Source organism: Lepidochelys olivacea (assembly GCF_965140295.1).
Source record: "Lepidochelys olivacea isolate rLepOli2 genome assembly, chromosome: 2".
Lineage (NCBI taxonomy): Eukaryota > Metazoa > Chordata > Testudines > Cheloniidae > Lepidochelys > Lepidochelys olivacea.
In genome coordinates, this window is record NC_140412.1 from 154,728,649 (window position 1) to 154,745,534 (window position 16,886).

The window sequence follows — 16,886 nt, forward strand, 5'->3', positions numbered from 1 at the left end:
CTCCAAGTGGGAGGAGCGATGAGCCTTTTGACAGTGTGGTCTCATTTAGGTCTGTCGTCTCCCAGGAATTGTGCAGAGAGTTCTGTGCACAGATCAAGGGTAGAATGTGACCCTTAAGGTACAGCTTGTTCTCTGTTTTCCAGGAACAAGTCTGACACTCTGTGCTAGTTGTGGAAGTGAATTTTATTCCTCCTAACAGTCAGAGTCCTGCAACTACTAAACATAAAATAAAACTGACTGTGTGAAAAGTTGAACCCTGTTTCTGGGCCAGTTGGCCGGATCACCATTTAAATGGACAGAAAAATTGAAGGTATCTGCACAAAAAGCAAAAACACAGAGCGAGACATTGGCAGAGCCTTCCCTGTAGGCTCTTCTTACCCTGGCCCCAACAGTAATGCCTACTACTTTGAAAGTGTCCTGGCCTGGCCAAAAAAAAAAAAAAAAAGCCATACAGCTTTTCTGCCAGTGGTAGCCTTGTTTCTGTTTTCAAACCAAGCCTGTCTACACCCATCCTTGCTTTACATTGGAAGCTGCATACACGCCTAATAAAAATAAACTCTGCAGCTATTTCTGGATAGAGCTTCTACTATGCCGGCTGCTGTTTCTTTCAGTTTCATCACAAATAGTGATGCAAAATACAGGTATGGGAAATAAAGCCAAGGAACCAGCAGTAACAAAGAGGCTACAAAACTAAGATGTTGTTAAGTAAAAAGACCTCATGTGAGGTGAGCTTGCATTTCTCTGTGAACGCTCTGCCTGCATGCACAAAGGAGGTAACTGTCAGACAGAGGTATGTCTCTTTGTATGCACAATTACCCACTTTACAAATGAAATCAAAAGTAACTGCGTGCCAATTAGACAGGCCTTTTTGTGTGCAGACATTTAAACTTGTGGTACATCATCAACGTTTTATTTTATTTTACTATTATAAAAATAAGGGGAGAACAGTTTTAAAAAAAAAACCCACAAGGAAAAAGAAAGAAGGGAAGTGGGTGGGGCAGAGAAGGGAAAGGAGAGTGACACCTTGCACCTCAGTTTCCAGTCACTAAGAATTAATCAAAGGTTTCTAAAAGTTAGACCAAATCTTTTCACATTTGTCTGAGGTCCTGTTTCTCCAAAACATTAGCTGCCAGCTTAGCCAAGTGTCTATCCCTGGAGGCAGTCTACGCTACCGTCTAAGCAATCTGAGTCATTTAAAGCAGTGCTTATAGCCAGAGAATCATTTGGATATAGCACCATCTTTCTTCAATTATGCTGCAGCTGATGCACTTGGAACTGAAACATGGCTGCATAATTACAAATCTGTACCCTTGCTCCTTTTTGGCTCCAGAGGCCAGTCAAAGTTCAGGCCCCGAGGGCTGTTCTACTTGGGAGCAGAAATTAATGAGGGAGCTGATATTTTCTTTGATGCAGTTTTGTTTATTTACAAGGCATGCAGGAGGAATTAAAAAAACAGGATCATGTCTTTGATTACAGCCCCTTTACCCAGCACCAAACCCAGAATCTTCCTCTAGGTTTCTCCTGGCTCACCCTGTGCTTACAAGCAACTGCTTGGCTTCCTTCCTACCTCTGAGGCTTGCTCATTCTGCTAGTTCTACATGCACACACATTCACCTTACCTAGCAAAATCCCTCTGCCCACATGGTCTTTAATTCCTTGGCAGATTCACCCCCCCTTTTGTCTTAGGTCGGATGGGGGGCTTGTGATTAACTTGTCCTGACATTTATGTTAAATGAAGGGTGTATTTGTACCCACTTCCAAAGAGGTTTGTGATGGATGCAATCACCAATAACTGTCAGCATACCTGTATTATAAAGAGGAGATAAGATCTATAAAGAATCACTGTAAAATGTAGTTAGAACAGTAGTCTCAAGCAAGAGGCATTTTTAATGAGCATATATTTTGAATGTGGAATAGAGTATTTAGTAGAATGAGTTAATTTATGCAGCAAATGGGGATAGATTCAGCACAACTAGACTTTATATCTATAATTGGTTTCCATGTTACAGATTTGAAGGTTCCCTGGTTGACGTTCCCAAGTTAAACATGTTTAATGATTCCTGCTGTGAAAAGGTCATACAAATCACCATGGAGATACAGCTGTCTCTACAAATAAGATTTGCTAATGCCCATACCTCTATGAATAGAAATATACCACTGCTATGTAATAAAACCAAAGCCTGAATGCCCTTGGCCCAGTATTCCAGTTGGATCTTATAGCCATAGTGCTATTTGGAATCACAGAGCAATGCAACACCCCTTAGAGTCCAGTGGTCAGGATTTTGCACAGTTTTCAAATATAAAGAGAAAATGTATGTCAGGTCCGTTCGTTGAGGCTTTTTGTACACAGGACAGGAGTACAAGCTCCCTGGCTGTTTCTTTGGATCCAGTGGTGCAGTGGTGCTGATCGCGTACACATGGACTACAGGAAGACTTGTGAACAGCACCTAAGGGGAACATTAACAAAAAACAAACCACTCAGAGAGCCATTCCAGGGACGCTGAATCCCACTGGTGACTTAACAACCCCTTTCGGGATGTAACAGACCAGGGCACGGTAGGTAGCTGCCAGTGGCACAGCACTGCAGGGGACATCAAGGGGCGTGGGCCACCCCCTGACTTTTTCTGCTGCTTCTTTGCTTACAGCAGTGCTGCTGGGAAGCTGCTTTGCTGGGCTCCTAGCAGGTGCAGCAGGGAGTGGAAGCCCCATGCTGCTGCTTAGCCCTGCACGATCACAAAAATATCGTCAAGCCAGTGAAAGCCCCAGGGTGGCTGGGGTTGGGAGGACCCGGAAGGTAAAGGCAGTGGGCAGGGGGACCTATAAAAGAGCCAAGAAGTAGAGGAGAGTGGGGAGATTAGGGGAGAGTGGCAGGGGGCCTTCTTCCTTTTCTTTCCCTGTCCTTTCATTAGCCTTCCTCATTCTTTCCCCACCCTCCTCCTCTTTGCTAACTGGGAGTAGTGGAGCTTCACAGGAGAAGCTGCTACTAGCAGCCCCACTTGCCTGAGCTCTTTTGCTAGCAGTGGAGCTCCAAAGAACAAACAGGTGCCTGTTGGGTGTTTATCCAAGCCAGATCTAACTATCCGAGATTTACCCATCACTACACATTACACCTGTGAGCAGCTAAATACCTGACACCACGAGTCAGCTTAATCACAGTTATACACTGGATTTGCTGCACAGAAACTATATAGCATGCACTGCTTGATGACAAGAAGTTTATAAACGTTTGCTTCAGTCAGTCAGGACAGGCACACGCGTGGGAAACATCTTACCACGAACAGAGAACGCTAGAGTTGGCTGTCACAATGGCAAAGATCTCAAAGACACAGTTCTCATCCAGTGGGAGGCGTACATGCTTTACCAGCCCCAGACAGGAATTCCTGACCCACGACTGCAACGTAGTTACCTCTGGGGTAAAGCCTGGCAACGTTTTACAGAATACAGGAACCGTACAGAACAGTCTGGAGTGAGAACTGAAGAATACTGCACCCTGCTGATACCACAGAGGCAACTGGTTTTAGATAAACTTAACCAAACTGAGGCTTGAGCAAGACCTCAGAGCTAACACATCTACTTGTGTAAAAAAATGCCAAGGACTTCAATGACCGCAAAGGTCTGGTCTTCAGTGGCTTCTATCATACGCTATCCTACTTAGCTTACAAGTTTTGATGGGAGCACAGCTTAATTTGATATGGATGTGGGCATTACTATTATGTAGCTACGTACCTGTGGCTCCCTGAAGCAGAAGAGTATGCCTTTGACCTGCTACAGTTACACCCATCCCAGATGAGATCCTAAGTTCCTCTTCACAATGGTGCTTCATTGTTCTAAACCCCCCCCCCCATATTTATCCTTTCCTCCCTAGACAGCCCTGGACACAGCTTTCACCCCCTGGCTATGAGGGTGGCCAGCCATACACATGCCAAAACAACTCTTCCAGATGTGCAGATGAGAGGTTCTTGTGTAATCACCTTTGGCTTCCAAGAGCAGCCCCTTGTGCTGTGTGTTTGAGTGGTACCATTCTGGGGAGCAAAAGCTCAGGGGCTGCCTGCAAGCCCGGCTTTTCCACATTCCAGGGCACAGAGCTGCTATCAATCTACTCACGTCCCCCGGGTAGCATTTTATCCCAACTACAATATACTGTGCAATCACTGTCCCGCTCACACTGAATGTTTCCTTAAGGCACCCTGCTAACCAGGTTTTATTTACTATTCTGTAACTGTGCCACACTCTCTTTGTTTCAGACAACTTGACACTAACCTTTGGTGCAGACTCCATGAGCTTGGCATTCCTGCGGTCCCAACCTGCTCCGTCCAGGAAAAGGCCATATATGTAAACCCCACCAATGTCAGCAGGAGGAGGGCTGCTAATATCTTCTTTCATCATCCTGGTTACGTCATTGTGTAAAATAACACTGTCGAGCGCCCAGCCTTTTGCTAAATTCAAGCGTGTTGTTTCCTGCCGCATGGCAGTTAGGAATCCCTGTAGTGAAACAATGTTAAGTGGAGAAAGAAAAGGAAAGTTTGAGCGTTAGCCATGTCCCACTACTATTCCTTCTTCATTATAACAGTGACTTAAAAGCATAAAGTGCTACACTACATAATGTCAGCTGCTTATCAAATCAAGTGCAACAGTGTAAACCCACTGCTTTCATATATAATCACAGTGACATGCCTCATTATGTATTTGCTATTTGGGTGTGGGTGCCAAAAAGCATTTAACATATCAAACATTACATACGTAAAGGAGCCCACCTAGCAGACATACTTTACAGCTACAGATACTTTGGACAGATGGAGAGAGATCTGACAAATATGCCAGATTAATTTAATGTGGTTTGTGTCGTCCCTGAACACAGGCAATTGCTTGGCCACAAATAATTTTAGTATTTCACTATATGCTCTACAGCTCTGCTTTTCCAAGAATAATATCATTAGTCATTTACACTGCAAAAGTACTTCTCATCCCACAAGGATGCCAAAGTACTTTACAAACTTAAATTGAAGTACAAAGGAAGTATGCACAGGCATCAAATCATCCCCCTGAAATGCAGCCATCACTGGGGTGAAATGCAGTCACTGCTTAATGGGTCGTTGCAAAGCTATACTAAATTATTTTATTATATTTTATTCATTTGATGCTCATTTATACAGCACAGTAAACGACACAGCATTTAGAAACACTATGAAATCCATTTCTGCCCCAAAGAGCTACAATCTAAGAGAGACAAGAAAAATAAAACAAAGATTCAGGGAAGTGAAAGATGGAGCCCGGGAAGAAATAGGTTTTAAGGACAAATTTCAAGGAATAGAGAGAGTGAGGGTTTGGTGGACAGATGTGGGAGACATGCGGGGCAGTGAGTTATAAGTATGAAACAAAGGGTGGGAGTGCAAAGGGGGCAGTGAGGTTAGAGGACTGGTGGTGTCAGTCAGGGAGAAAGAAATGAGACCATCATGAGATTGGAAGCAATGAAAGACCTTCACTGTGATATTGGAGACTGTTGGGTGAACAGGCCCATTATTATTATTCACTACTAGTAGCAGAAAGCCCATGCTGTTGCACAGGTGTAATTTGTAAAGTTGTGTGCACAAAAAAGCCAAAAATGGCTGAGAAGCTAAAACCTGGATGGTAATAGAATGCTAATCCTGGTGATAATTGAACTTGGTGCTATCCTGAAAAAAAAAGACCCCCCCCCCACCATGCTTGCAGTTGTATCTGTCACTGCACACTCACTCAACAGACACTCTAGGCTTCAGAGTGATGTTTGGGGCAATTGTGTACACTGGCTGCGTTGTGCGGGAGTTATGTTGTGCTAGGAGAGTTATGTGGATTTGTGCAAGTGGTGAATGGGGGTGCGTGCTGCAGTGATGGGTTATGTGTGTTGGGGGTTATTGTGTGTGCTGGCTGTGTTGTGTGCATGGCTTGTTGATTTGTAGTTAGGGACTGTCATACTGAGAGATTTGTTTTGATTTGTGTGGGTGGTGAATGAGGGGTGTGTGCTGTGGTGAGGTGCTGTGTGTGTCTGGGGTTATTTTGTGTGTGTGTTGCATTGTGCTGTGAGAATTGGGGGGGGGGGGAGGGATAGCTCAGTGGTTTGAGCATTGGCCTGCTAAACCCAGGGTTGTGAGTTCAATCCTTGAGGGGGCCATTTAGGGATCTGAGGCAAAAATTGGGGATTGGTCCTGCTTTGAGCAGAGGGTTGGACTAGATGACCTCCTGAGGTCCCTTCCAACTCTGATATTCTATGATTCTATGAATTGTAGTGAATTGCGTGTGTGGTGAATGGTGTGTGCTGCTGTGAGGGGCTATGTGTGTTTGAGTAATTGTGTATGCTAGTTGTGCTGTTGTGTGGGTGGCTGTGGTGATTTGTGTCTATAGGTGTTGTGCTGGGAGATTTGTGTTGTTTTGTGCGGGTGTCTGTTGGGCATATGGGGGGGCAGTTCTTGGGACAAGTAATCCACCATCTGTGCAGTCTCCCTCATATAACCAATGAAACTACTGCATGCAGATTAGATGTAGAGTTAAGAGGGTGATTGGTTGAGTTACCACTGATATCACAATGATCTAGAATTCTTGGCAGGGCATAGATACATGCCTAAATGTAGCTGTACATGTGTAATTCGTAAAGTCAGAATAACTGAGAACTTAAAAACTGGACACTACCAGACTGCAAAATCCAGTGATGATGGAACCTGGTGATATTCTGAACACAAAGAGCTCTCAAGCACACTTGTGGTGCTTCCATCACTTCACACTGACTCACCAATATTTTAAGCTTCAGAATGACACACAGAGTGACTGGAATCTTACTATTTAGATTTGTATTGCAGTAGACCACGTTGGGCCCTTGGTTCAGTACTGCTTCCAAAGAAAGAAAGGCACCTGCTGAATGATCAGCATCTTGGCTCAAACAGGTACAGAACCCACCCACCTCTGCTACTTTTGTGAGAACTAGTGGGATTAGATCACACAGAATATGGCTGCAGGCGCTGTTTGTCACACTACTGGATTCCTTGTTCTTAGTGCCAGTCCCAAGTCCCAATAAAGCGGGAAGGTTGGGTGATGGCCTGGCAAGCCATCCCCATAAAACATCTCTAGCTTCAGCATGTGGAAGAAATGGACATAAAACTTTGGCTACTTCAACAGCTTTGGCAGTTCCATCTGCTACTCACAACAGAACCAAGCTTCAGGATTCGTCTAAATCAATTACGTGCAGAGGAGTCAGACCGTATGATGATGGTCCTTCAATAAACCAAATATGGGGCGGAAGAGCCTGATAATAAAAAAGTACATCCACTTCTGCAGCAATGTCAGTGTCCGAGGATGGGATTGTGGAATAACTGGTCATTAAGAGCTGTTGGAAAAACAACTCTCCCGGTGGAAGAATTGGAATGGTTGAATGTGGATATATGCAGTGTACAGGAGTCATGGTGGAATTTGAGCAGCAAGGGCACAGCTGTGACTCTTAGAGGTTGGACCTTTTAATTGTTACATGCATGATGAGCATGCTGGTGTTGCTCTGGTTTTGTGCCTGAGGGTGCAATTGGCAATACGGACCTGGCACGCTTCATCACCACGCCTGATAGCCACCATTTTCAGTTGGAAGGTAGGATGTGTGGTAGTTATTATTGCATATGCTCCACAGGACACTAGGCCTGATACTGAGATGCGCTTTTTTTTTTTTAACCATGGTAGATGACATTGGATCCGATACATCACCCTGACTTCATATGGTCACCATAAGGAGATATGAACATGAGAACTGGCCATGACCGAACTGGATTTGAACTGGTACTGGGACCACACAGTTTACCAGAAGAGAGATCAGATAATGAAGTGCATCTATAAGAATGTGTTTCTACACACAGACTATTTTTAATGGCTACCTGGCTTCAGCAAAAGAAGTGCCATAACATTTTGATATCCATCAGGCAACAATGCAACTTTGGATCACATTTTGAAATCCTTGATTAAAATCATCCGTGGATCTATGTGTATTTAGGAGTGCTGATCTTGCTCCGGAATCTGATCATCGACTCCGAACAGTTCCATTTAAAAAAGTTCCAGAGAGGACATCTATTGCATGGAAATGCTTCAATGTTCATAAACTTCATGAAGAAATGATCACTAATAGTTACCCAGTAGTGATTTCCAACAAATATTCTATATTAGATGATCAATTGTCTTCTGCAGAGGAAGAATGGACTTTATTTGGGGATTTTATCACAGAAGTTGCTGGAAAACAACTGGGACTAAGGAGAATGAACAAGCAATGTTGGATTACAGATGACTACATCAAATTATGGGAGAGAGAAAAAAAAAAGGTGTGATGCCAAAGGGATGCACCTGCAGGTCAGAGCTGAGTCAGCGAAGAGATGAGGAAATGGATAATAGAGGAAAAGAAATGTCTTGAATGAGCAATCAAGAGGGCCTTCTGGAATGATCATAATCAATGTTGAAATAGTATGGCCCAGTACATTGAGAAAGCCTCTGAAAGACATGACCAGAAATGTGTATTTGTCCTAAATGGAAGTCCATTCTTTTGGGTTCTGCAAGTTAAGCATAAAAATGGATGTTGATGCACAACTTAAGCACTTGCATGATCATTTTTGTGAATTAATGAACAGATCCCCATCAAGCTGTAAACTACAACTTAATCCAAAAATGAATCCACCATAAAAAAGGCTGGTGACATTAGAGGAAATGATACTCGTGGTTAAACAGTTATGAGATGATAAAGCATCTGATCTTGACAATATTTTACCATAACTGCTAAAGAGAGGAAGCCTGGATTTTGTTCACTGTCTTCACAAAGTTGTCTTAAAAATTTAAGAAATGAGTTATATTCCATAACATTGGAAAAGGGATTGCATCATCTCTTTTTTCAAAAAAAGGAGAGCAATCAGCTTGCTCAAATTATAGGGGTATATTGCTCCTGCCAGTCAGGAAGGTGTTTACGATCATATTACTGAACCAACTGAAATATTGTCTCAACCCAAAAAAGAGAGACAACCAGTGTGGTTTCCACACAACTTGATCGTTAATCCATGCTATATATTCTCTTTGGAAAATTATTGAAAACAACTAGAACAATGAAAGGAAGCGAACATCACATTTATAGACTTTGCAGCTCCTTTTTACTCAGTGGATCAAGTACTGCAGATACTGCTACACCAGTATGGGATGCGCAAGGATTTAGTGTGCTAATGGAGGAACTGTACCTGGGTACATTTAGCTGTGGGAGGTCACGGTTGCATTACAGACTGGTTTTCAGTAGAATCAGGAGCATGCAGGGTTGCGTTCTCTCACGTAGGTTATTTAATGTTCTAATAGACTATCTGATGACAAAACTGACTGAGGCCAAAGTAGGAGGTGTGAAATTTAAAGATTCATCTTTAGAGGATCTCAAATATGTGGATAATATTGCTTTACCTTTACTGACCAACCACAGCTAATGCTAGAAGAGCTGCAAAAAACTGCAGAATCTATAGGATTTAAGATCAATGGTGATAAAACCAAATGCACACCTCTTCTAAACAGCAACAAAAAAATGATCTGCTAACATTGAATGTTGATGGCAGTAACACTGACCGGGTGAATAGTTTCTCTGCCTGGGTAGCTGTTTGACCACAGGAGATTCTATATCCAGAGAAGTCACACATGGGATTGGTCTTCCATCATGGCATTTCTGCACCATCAAAGGCCTCTGGCTGTGTGACAACGAAGATACAAACATTTCCTGTGGTAGTCATGACAACTCTGTTATATGGATCAGAAACATGGCCATTAAAAACAGCCGAGGAGAGGAAACTAAACAGTTTTCAGTGTCAATAGTTATGGCGTATTCTTAACATTCATTGGTTTGATATTGTCACAACAAGGAGACACTTAGATGATCCTGGCAAGTCACAATCGTGCACTAGTTGAGAACAAGATGACTGCAGTGGTGGGTTTATGTCTGCAGTGCACAAGAAGTTATGCTTTTACAAAAGGTTTATAGAACTGAGATCAAACGAATTAGAGCACAGGGCTGGACATGAACAAGGTTGGAAGATGGAATTTTGAGGGATTTAAGAAATCTAAATCCTCCCATACAGACTCTTACTAAAGAAGACTTGCAAGGAACAGTTCAAGGTGGAACTCCATCTTACATGCCACCATGACCACATCATAGCCATATGAATCTGCTGCTGGTGCGTTTTGTAAGTGCGTATTACTCCTCAAGTTAAGAGAGCTTGGATGCATAAGATAATGCAACACACTGTCTCAGTTAATCTACATTACTACCTTCCTACTATCATTCTAGAAAGCCCAGCACAGGAACATTTTAAAGAGGTTTTGTGTCAACAAATACCATTATAATTGGGTTTGAACGAGTTGGGATTCCTATTATATAGCTAAGGGAGTTGGTAAGTAATGGCCAAATAGTGTCATCAGATACGCCCATTAGCTCAAAGCAGAACCTATGTGACGAGAATATGTTTTTCCCTCTCAGTCTGTAGAAATGATCCCAGTACCAATATTTTAAAATAGAAACCTGTAAAACTAAAAGCCAAGTATCCTTATTCGGAAGGTCACAGAGAGATACCAGATCCCAGATAAACTAAGAAAAGAAAGCACAGAGAAGAGATTAAAGTACAGAGGGTAGGGTGAGGAAAGTGGTTCAGATGCTTGGCCAAACAAGGAAATAGTGATAATAATAAATAAAATACTACTAATAATAAATCATAAGAAGGGAAGGATAGCTGTCCATTAGGAGCAAGCCTGAGACAGACGGCAGAGATCAGCTATTATCACAAAGATGGCAGGACCCATTCATTGTCTATAGCGGGGTTCTTAACACTCATCACCATACTGGAAAGAATCCTAATCAATGCAAGAGATGGGCTGATACTGAAAAGGCTGGCTGCCCAATGATTCTGCCATTACTGACGATGAATCAAGAAGCAACAAGATGTAAATCAGTGTAATAGGGGTTCGGGTTCAGTTCTTCTTCCATTTCTCTCTCCCTTGCGACAATTGACTTTCGTGTGGTGTTTTGTTTCAGTTTCTAGTGGTCTATGCCATTTTCATTCAGATTCTGAAGTAGGGCAAGATATTTAATCCCACTCATCTGCATGCCCACTCATCTCCAGCATATTCACTAGAGGCTACTGACGTAAACTGGAGTTTTGTTTTCTTTCCCTTCCAAGAACTAATACAATCTAACTTTGACTCTTTGGATGTGGAGGATCAAGACAACTGGGCTATGTGACGTGGTAGACTGAAGTCAATTATTCTTATTGTTACAATAAACATGTTTTCCTCTTCACCTCACCCAGCTAATGTGGGAGGCCTCCCTTTATGGTTTATTTCATATTTCCCAACTATGCTTGCAAAACAGAACTATCATTGTGTTACTGTGGAAATAAGTGTGCACTGGCGAATGCGGCACTGCACCTTACAGAAGAACCCTTTCCTACTGTGCCTCCAACACTAAGCCCCTGCTGCAGCAGAAAGCAGTGCTTGCGGGGTTTTTTTGTTTTTGTTTATCACTCACATTAAAACATCCTTTTTGACACAAAAACAAAACCAAAGACACCATACTAGCTTGAAGTGAAAGTGCAAGAGAGCAAGGGTACTTTTTGCTTGCTGTAACCTGGAGGTGCAAAGATACATGAAAGGTGCTAACATTTTTTTAAACCATATTTTAATCACATTTTGTCTCACTTCTAAAAAAGATTTAGTGCTGGATTAATTCCAGGGATGGGTGATAGTCCACGTCAGGTCTCATTTACTTGAACTGGTTTCCTTGGCCCAGTGTAAACACAAAAGGAACAGGGTTTCTTTCACATATGGGCCTGATCCTCCTCTCACACCAGTATAAATCAGGAGACGTTCCCATGAAGTCACTGAAGTTACCCTATTTTAGAACCAGCATAAGTCAGAACAGAATTGGGCCCTCTATTTTTAATGTGAGAGCACACTGTATTCTGAATGAAGCAGATTTATCTTCTTCTCTTGTGTTAACCATTACCATTATCAATAGACTGATGCAAAGAGAAGACAGCAGGCTATACAGACGGGGATAAGAAATAGATTTCTGAGATATACAAATGAGAGACGTTCTTGACTATTTATAAGTTATTATTAACGAGCCAGTTTTGCCAGTAGAATTAATTCTTTATCCCTTTGAACCCATTTTTGTAGATGGGAATTCATTTTCTAAATCTCTGATCCATGTGATAGTGATTTAAAAAAATTATAACTATATTATTAATTATAATCATTTTAAATAAAATGTAACACAATAAAGTTTAGCAGGATACTTTCTGACTCTTACGTTTGTAATTGCTGACACAAATGAACATTAAAGTCATGTAAACATACAGTATGCAGGGATTCTTCTGTACACTTTCCAGGTTTAGAAAGTTTTACAAATGTGTGTTATGTAGTGTTAAGTTTGCACATTTCTGCAAGCTTTTCCTGTATTGTTGTGGTCTATTAAGTCCCAGCTTGTTTGGAGACATTTTATTCTGATTACTTGGATTCTTATTGAGGTGTCCAGATGTCCAGAGCCAACAAGTAGGATGCCCAATTTAGCCTGGCAGAATTGTAAACCTGTCACTAGACCAAGGCATGAACAAAGCCAACTAACATGGCCAGAGTAAAAACTAGGTCTGTTCTTGGGCATCTTTAGTGCAAAATCTAGCAGCAGTAAGTGAAGAAAATGTCAGGAAACAGTATGAATTTTGAGATGTCTAACCATTCTCTAGACAAGTACTAGTTTACACAATACTTCACGTTACCAAAATAGTGTATCAACACTAACTTAGGTTTCAGAGTAACAGCTGTGTTAGTCTGTATTCGCAAAAAGAAAAGGAGTACTTGCGGCACCTTAGAGACTAACCAATTTATTTGAGCATGAGCTTTCGTGAGCTACAGCTCACTTCATTGGATGCATACTGTGGAAACTGCAGAAGACATTATATGCACAGAGACCATGAAACAATACCTCCTCCCACCCCACTCTCCTGCTGGTAATAGCTTATCTAAAGTGATCATCAAGTTGGGCCATTTCCAGCACAAATCCAGGTTTTCTCACCCTCCACCCCCCCACACACAAACTCACTCTCCTGCTGGTAATAGCTCATGCAAAGCGACCACTCTCCCTACAATATGCATGATAATCAAGGTGGGCCATTTCCAGCACAAATATGGGTTTTCTCACCCCCCCACCCCCATACACACACAAACTCACTTGATAATCAAGGTGGGCCATTTCCCGCACAAATCCAGGTTTTCTCACCCCCCCACCCCCTTTTCCACACACACAAACTGACTCTCCTGCTGGCAATAGCTCATCCAAACTGACCACTCTCCTTACAATGTGCATGATAATCAAGGTGGGCCATTTCCAGCATAAATCCAAGTTTAACCAGAACGTCGGGGGGGGGGTAGAAAAAAACAAGGGGAAATAGGCTACCTTGCATAATGACTTAGCCACTCCCAGTCTCTATTTAAGCCTAAATTAACATTCACAAACCAGTCGGAGAACACTTCAATCTCTCTGGTCACGCAATCACAGACATGAAGGTCGCTATCTTACAACAAAAAAACTTCAGATCCAGATTCCAGCGAGCAACTGCTGAATTGGAATTCATTTGCAAATTGGATACTATTAATTTAGGCTTAAATAGAGACTGGGAGTGGCTAAGTCATTATGCAAGGTAGCCTATTTCCCCTTGTTTTTTTCTACCCCCCCGATGTTCTGGTTAAACTTGGATTTATGCTGGAAATGGCCCACCTTGATTATCATGCACATTGTAAGGAGAGTGGTCAGTTTGGATGAGCTATTGCCAGCAGGAGAGTCAGTTTGTGTGTGTGGAAAAGGGGGTGGGGGGGTGAGAAAACCTGGATTTGTGCAGGAAATGGCCCACCTTGATTATCAAGTGAGTTTGTGTGTGTATGGGGGTGGGGGGGGGTGAGAAAACCCGTATTTGTGCTGGAAATGGCCCACCTTGATTATCATGCACATTGTAAGGAGAGTGGTCAGTTTGGATGAGCTATTGCCAGCAGGAGAGTCAGTTTGTGTGTGTGGTTTTTGGAGGGGGGTGAGGGGGTGAGAAAACCTGGATTTGTGCTGGAAATGGCCCACCTTGATTATCATGCATATTGTAGGGAGAGTGGTCGCTTTGCATGAGCTATTACCAGCAGGAGAGTGAGTTTGGGGGGGGGGGGCGGAGGGTGAGAAAACCTGGATTTGTGCTGGAAATGGCCCAACTTGATGATCACTTTAGATAAGCTATTACCAGCAGGAGAGTGGGGTGGGAGGAGGTATTGTTTCATGGTCTCTGTGTATATAATGTCTTCTGCAGTTTCCACAGTATGCATCCGATGAAGTGAGCTGTAGCTCACGAAAGCTCATGCTCAAATAAATTGGCTAGTCTCTAAGGTGCCACAAGCACTCCTTTTCTTTGTGCGAACACTAACTTACTGATTCTCACAGCACCCCTGGTGAGGCAGGTAAGACAGCAAATGGTCTGACAGCATAATAGCAGTTCAGGGATATTTAAAAGTGCCTGTCATGGACTCTTGAGTCTTGTGGACAAAATCAAATGTTAAACTATAATAGCTTCTTTGAATCCTTGGATTCTGATGTCTGTAGGACAGGACACTGGGACTATAAAATTGTGACGGTGGACTATTTATTCTCCAAAACAGTCAGTCCAGATAGACACCTGAAGATCCTCTACCCTTAGCCCAGGACAATATTTGCCACACCCATCTCCATCAATTATTTTTCTCTTCCTGGCAACTTCATCATCTAACATTTACATTGCTAACATCCATTGGTATTAATAAAAATACATCTTTTAAATAACTCTCTTTCGGTTCCACAAAATTGGCCATGCACTCACCCAAGACATCTCAGAATCCATCATTTCCAGATGTCACAGCTCCCAGAAATATCTGCTGCATCATGAAACTTTCATCAGTGTGCACAGCCATACAAAGTAGCCACATGATGAAGGTGTGAATTCTTCCTTCTTCCACCCTCAGCCCTTCTCTTTGTTGCTTTTCTTTTTGTTATGTCTGACCTATTTTAGACTATGCAGTGTGGGGACTGTGTTCTTTATCTCTCTGCAAATTGCCTGGCACAATTTTAGGTGCGGTATACAAAATATATAACTCCACATTATGGAACTGGCCCACAAGGGCTCGGAGGCAAGTCCCATTTAACCCATAAATGGCATGTTTTCAAAACTTTCTTTTTAAAATGTAATTATTTCATAGTCTAGGAAGCTTTAAATAAATGAATGACACGCAAATGACTCTTATTACAGGGCAAGGGGAGGGAAGAAAAAGAAAGAAAAAAGGGAGTAAGGAGTTGAAATGTGCAGAAACTCATTGAGACTATTTATATAAATTCTATTATTATTATTATAATAACTTGATGGTGCTACTTTCTGTTATTTCAGTAACCACATTTTGGGCTAATAAACATCTCATCCTTAAGGTCTGGAGCTTATTTAACTCGGGACACAATTATAACTGAGTTAGTGGGATGCTTTCTCAAGTTATCATTTAGTTATTGCATAGGATTTAAAATATCATGCTTAAGCTAACTTGGTAACCTTACCTGTGGATTAAAGAATCCTGTCATCCAGAATTGATTTGGTCGTCCATCCAGCAGCCAGCTGCTAAATTGTTGGTTTCTTTCAAGAAGCTCAGTAAACCAAAACCCTAAAGTAGCAGATTCCCAGGAAATCTTGAACCAAAGCTTGGGAATTCTGGCATCATACATGTTATCCAAAGCATCTCGCAAGTCTTCTGACATAATAATGGTTCCTGAATTGTAAGTAAAACATGTACAGAATGAACTTCTCCCCAGCTTCCAAAGGCAATTAAAACTTCTAAACAATGTTCTAAATCCAAATGGATCTCTCTTGTTGAGCCTTAATTATACAACTGTTCAAATGAAGTCAAATTGCAACAAACATGTAAGTCTCAGCCCACAGCTAATAATGAATAAAGGACATTTCTTATAATATTATGTGAAGAAATAAAGAGATTTTTTTCAAACAACTTTTTTTCCCAATTTATATTCATTGTATTGACACTGTGCTTGTAAATGTGATGAATTGTTTCAATATAAGTATATTTTAATGTCTCCCTTCACACTATCAGAGAGAGATGTATGCTGTCTATGCCATCTATATCCTAATCATGTATTGACAGAGAATATATTCATTGCAATTATTTTGTTACAGATGATGAGTCCACACATTTTCATTACTAAGAGCTCCCAATAGTGAAATAGTAAAGTAATGGCAGAGATACAGGCAAATGTTTTCTTTTTGGCAGTGGTAGTCCACACACACATGCTACATACAGTACAGTGGTTTCTATTAAAAAAGGTTGGCATTTACTGCTTGTAAAATAATTAACTTCACTATGACATCCACAGTATTCTGTAAAGCAGAGGTTCTCAGCCTCTGCTCTGTGGAGCACTTGCTGGTGGTCCACAGCGAGCTGGCTGTCCTCCATATTTTGAGCTCCTAAATTGTATTAAAAGACACCTATAATAAATTAAATAGAGCAACGAGCTCAATGTATCCCAGTTCCAGTTAGAACCCCTAGGTAGTACCACAATACAAATAACAATTATATTTCATTATAACCAACTGCTGTAGTTGCCACGGGGATTGAATGTTATTGCAGATAGAATGAGGGGGCTCACGGAATTGTACAGGGGGGAGAAAGGGAGGTGATCTGTGTGACTACGAATGGGAAGGTGTGTGATCCAGCAGACTACCTCTGTGCTCTGGTGTGGTCCACACTATGGAAACCTCTTTCCTACACTATTCTCTGGTTCACTGAGATAAAATTTTACAAACCTGGGG

General features: G+C 41.9%; 1 protein-coding gene across 1 annotated transcript in view; it reads right to left on the minus strand.

Moving 5' to 3' along the window:
- Nucleotides 1-978: 978 nt before the first annotated feature.
- Nucleotides 979-16,886, minus strand: part of LOC311517041 (dynein axonemal heavy chain 5-like) — a 266,786-nt gene continuing 250,878 nt past the window's right edge. Inside the window, exons 75-77 of the mRNA XM_084621560.1 lie at nucleotides 15,623-15,831; nucleotides 4,261-4,482; nucleotides 979-2,447 (exon numbers count right to left, since the gene is read on the minus strand). Of these exons, the coding sequence (XP_084477686.1) occupies nucleotides 2,229-2,447; nucleotides 4,261-4,482; nucleotides 15,623-15,831 (650 nt within the window). The 3' untranslated portion in view covers nucleotides 979-2,228. The remainder of the gene's footprint in view (nucleotides 2,448-4,260; nucleotides 4,483-15,622; nucleotides 15,832-16,886) is intronic.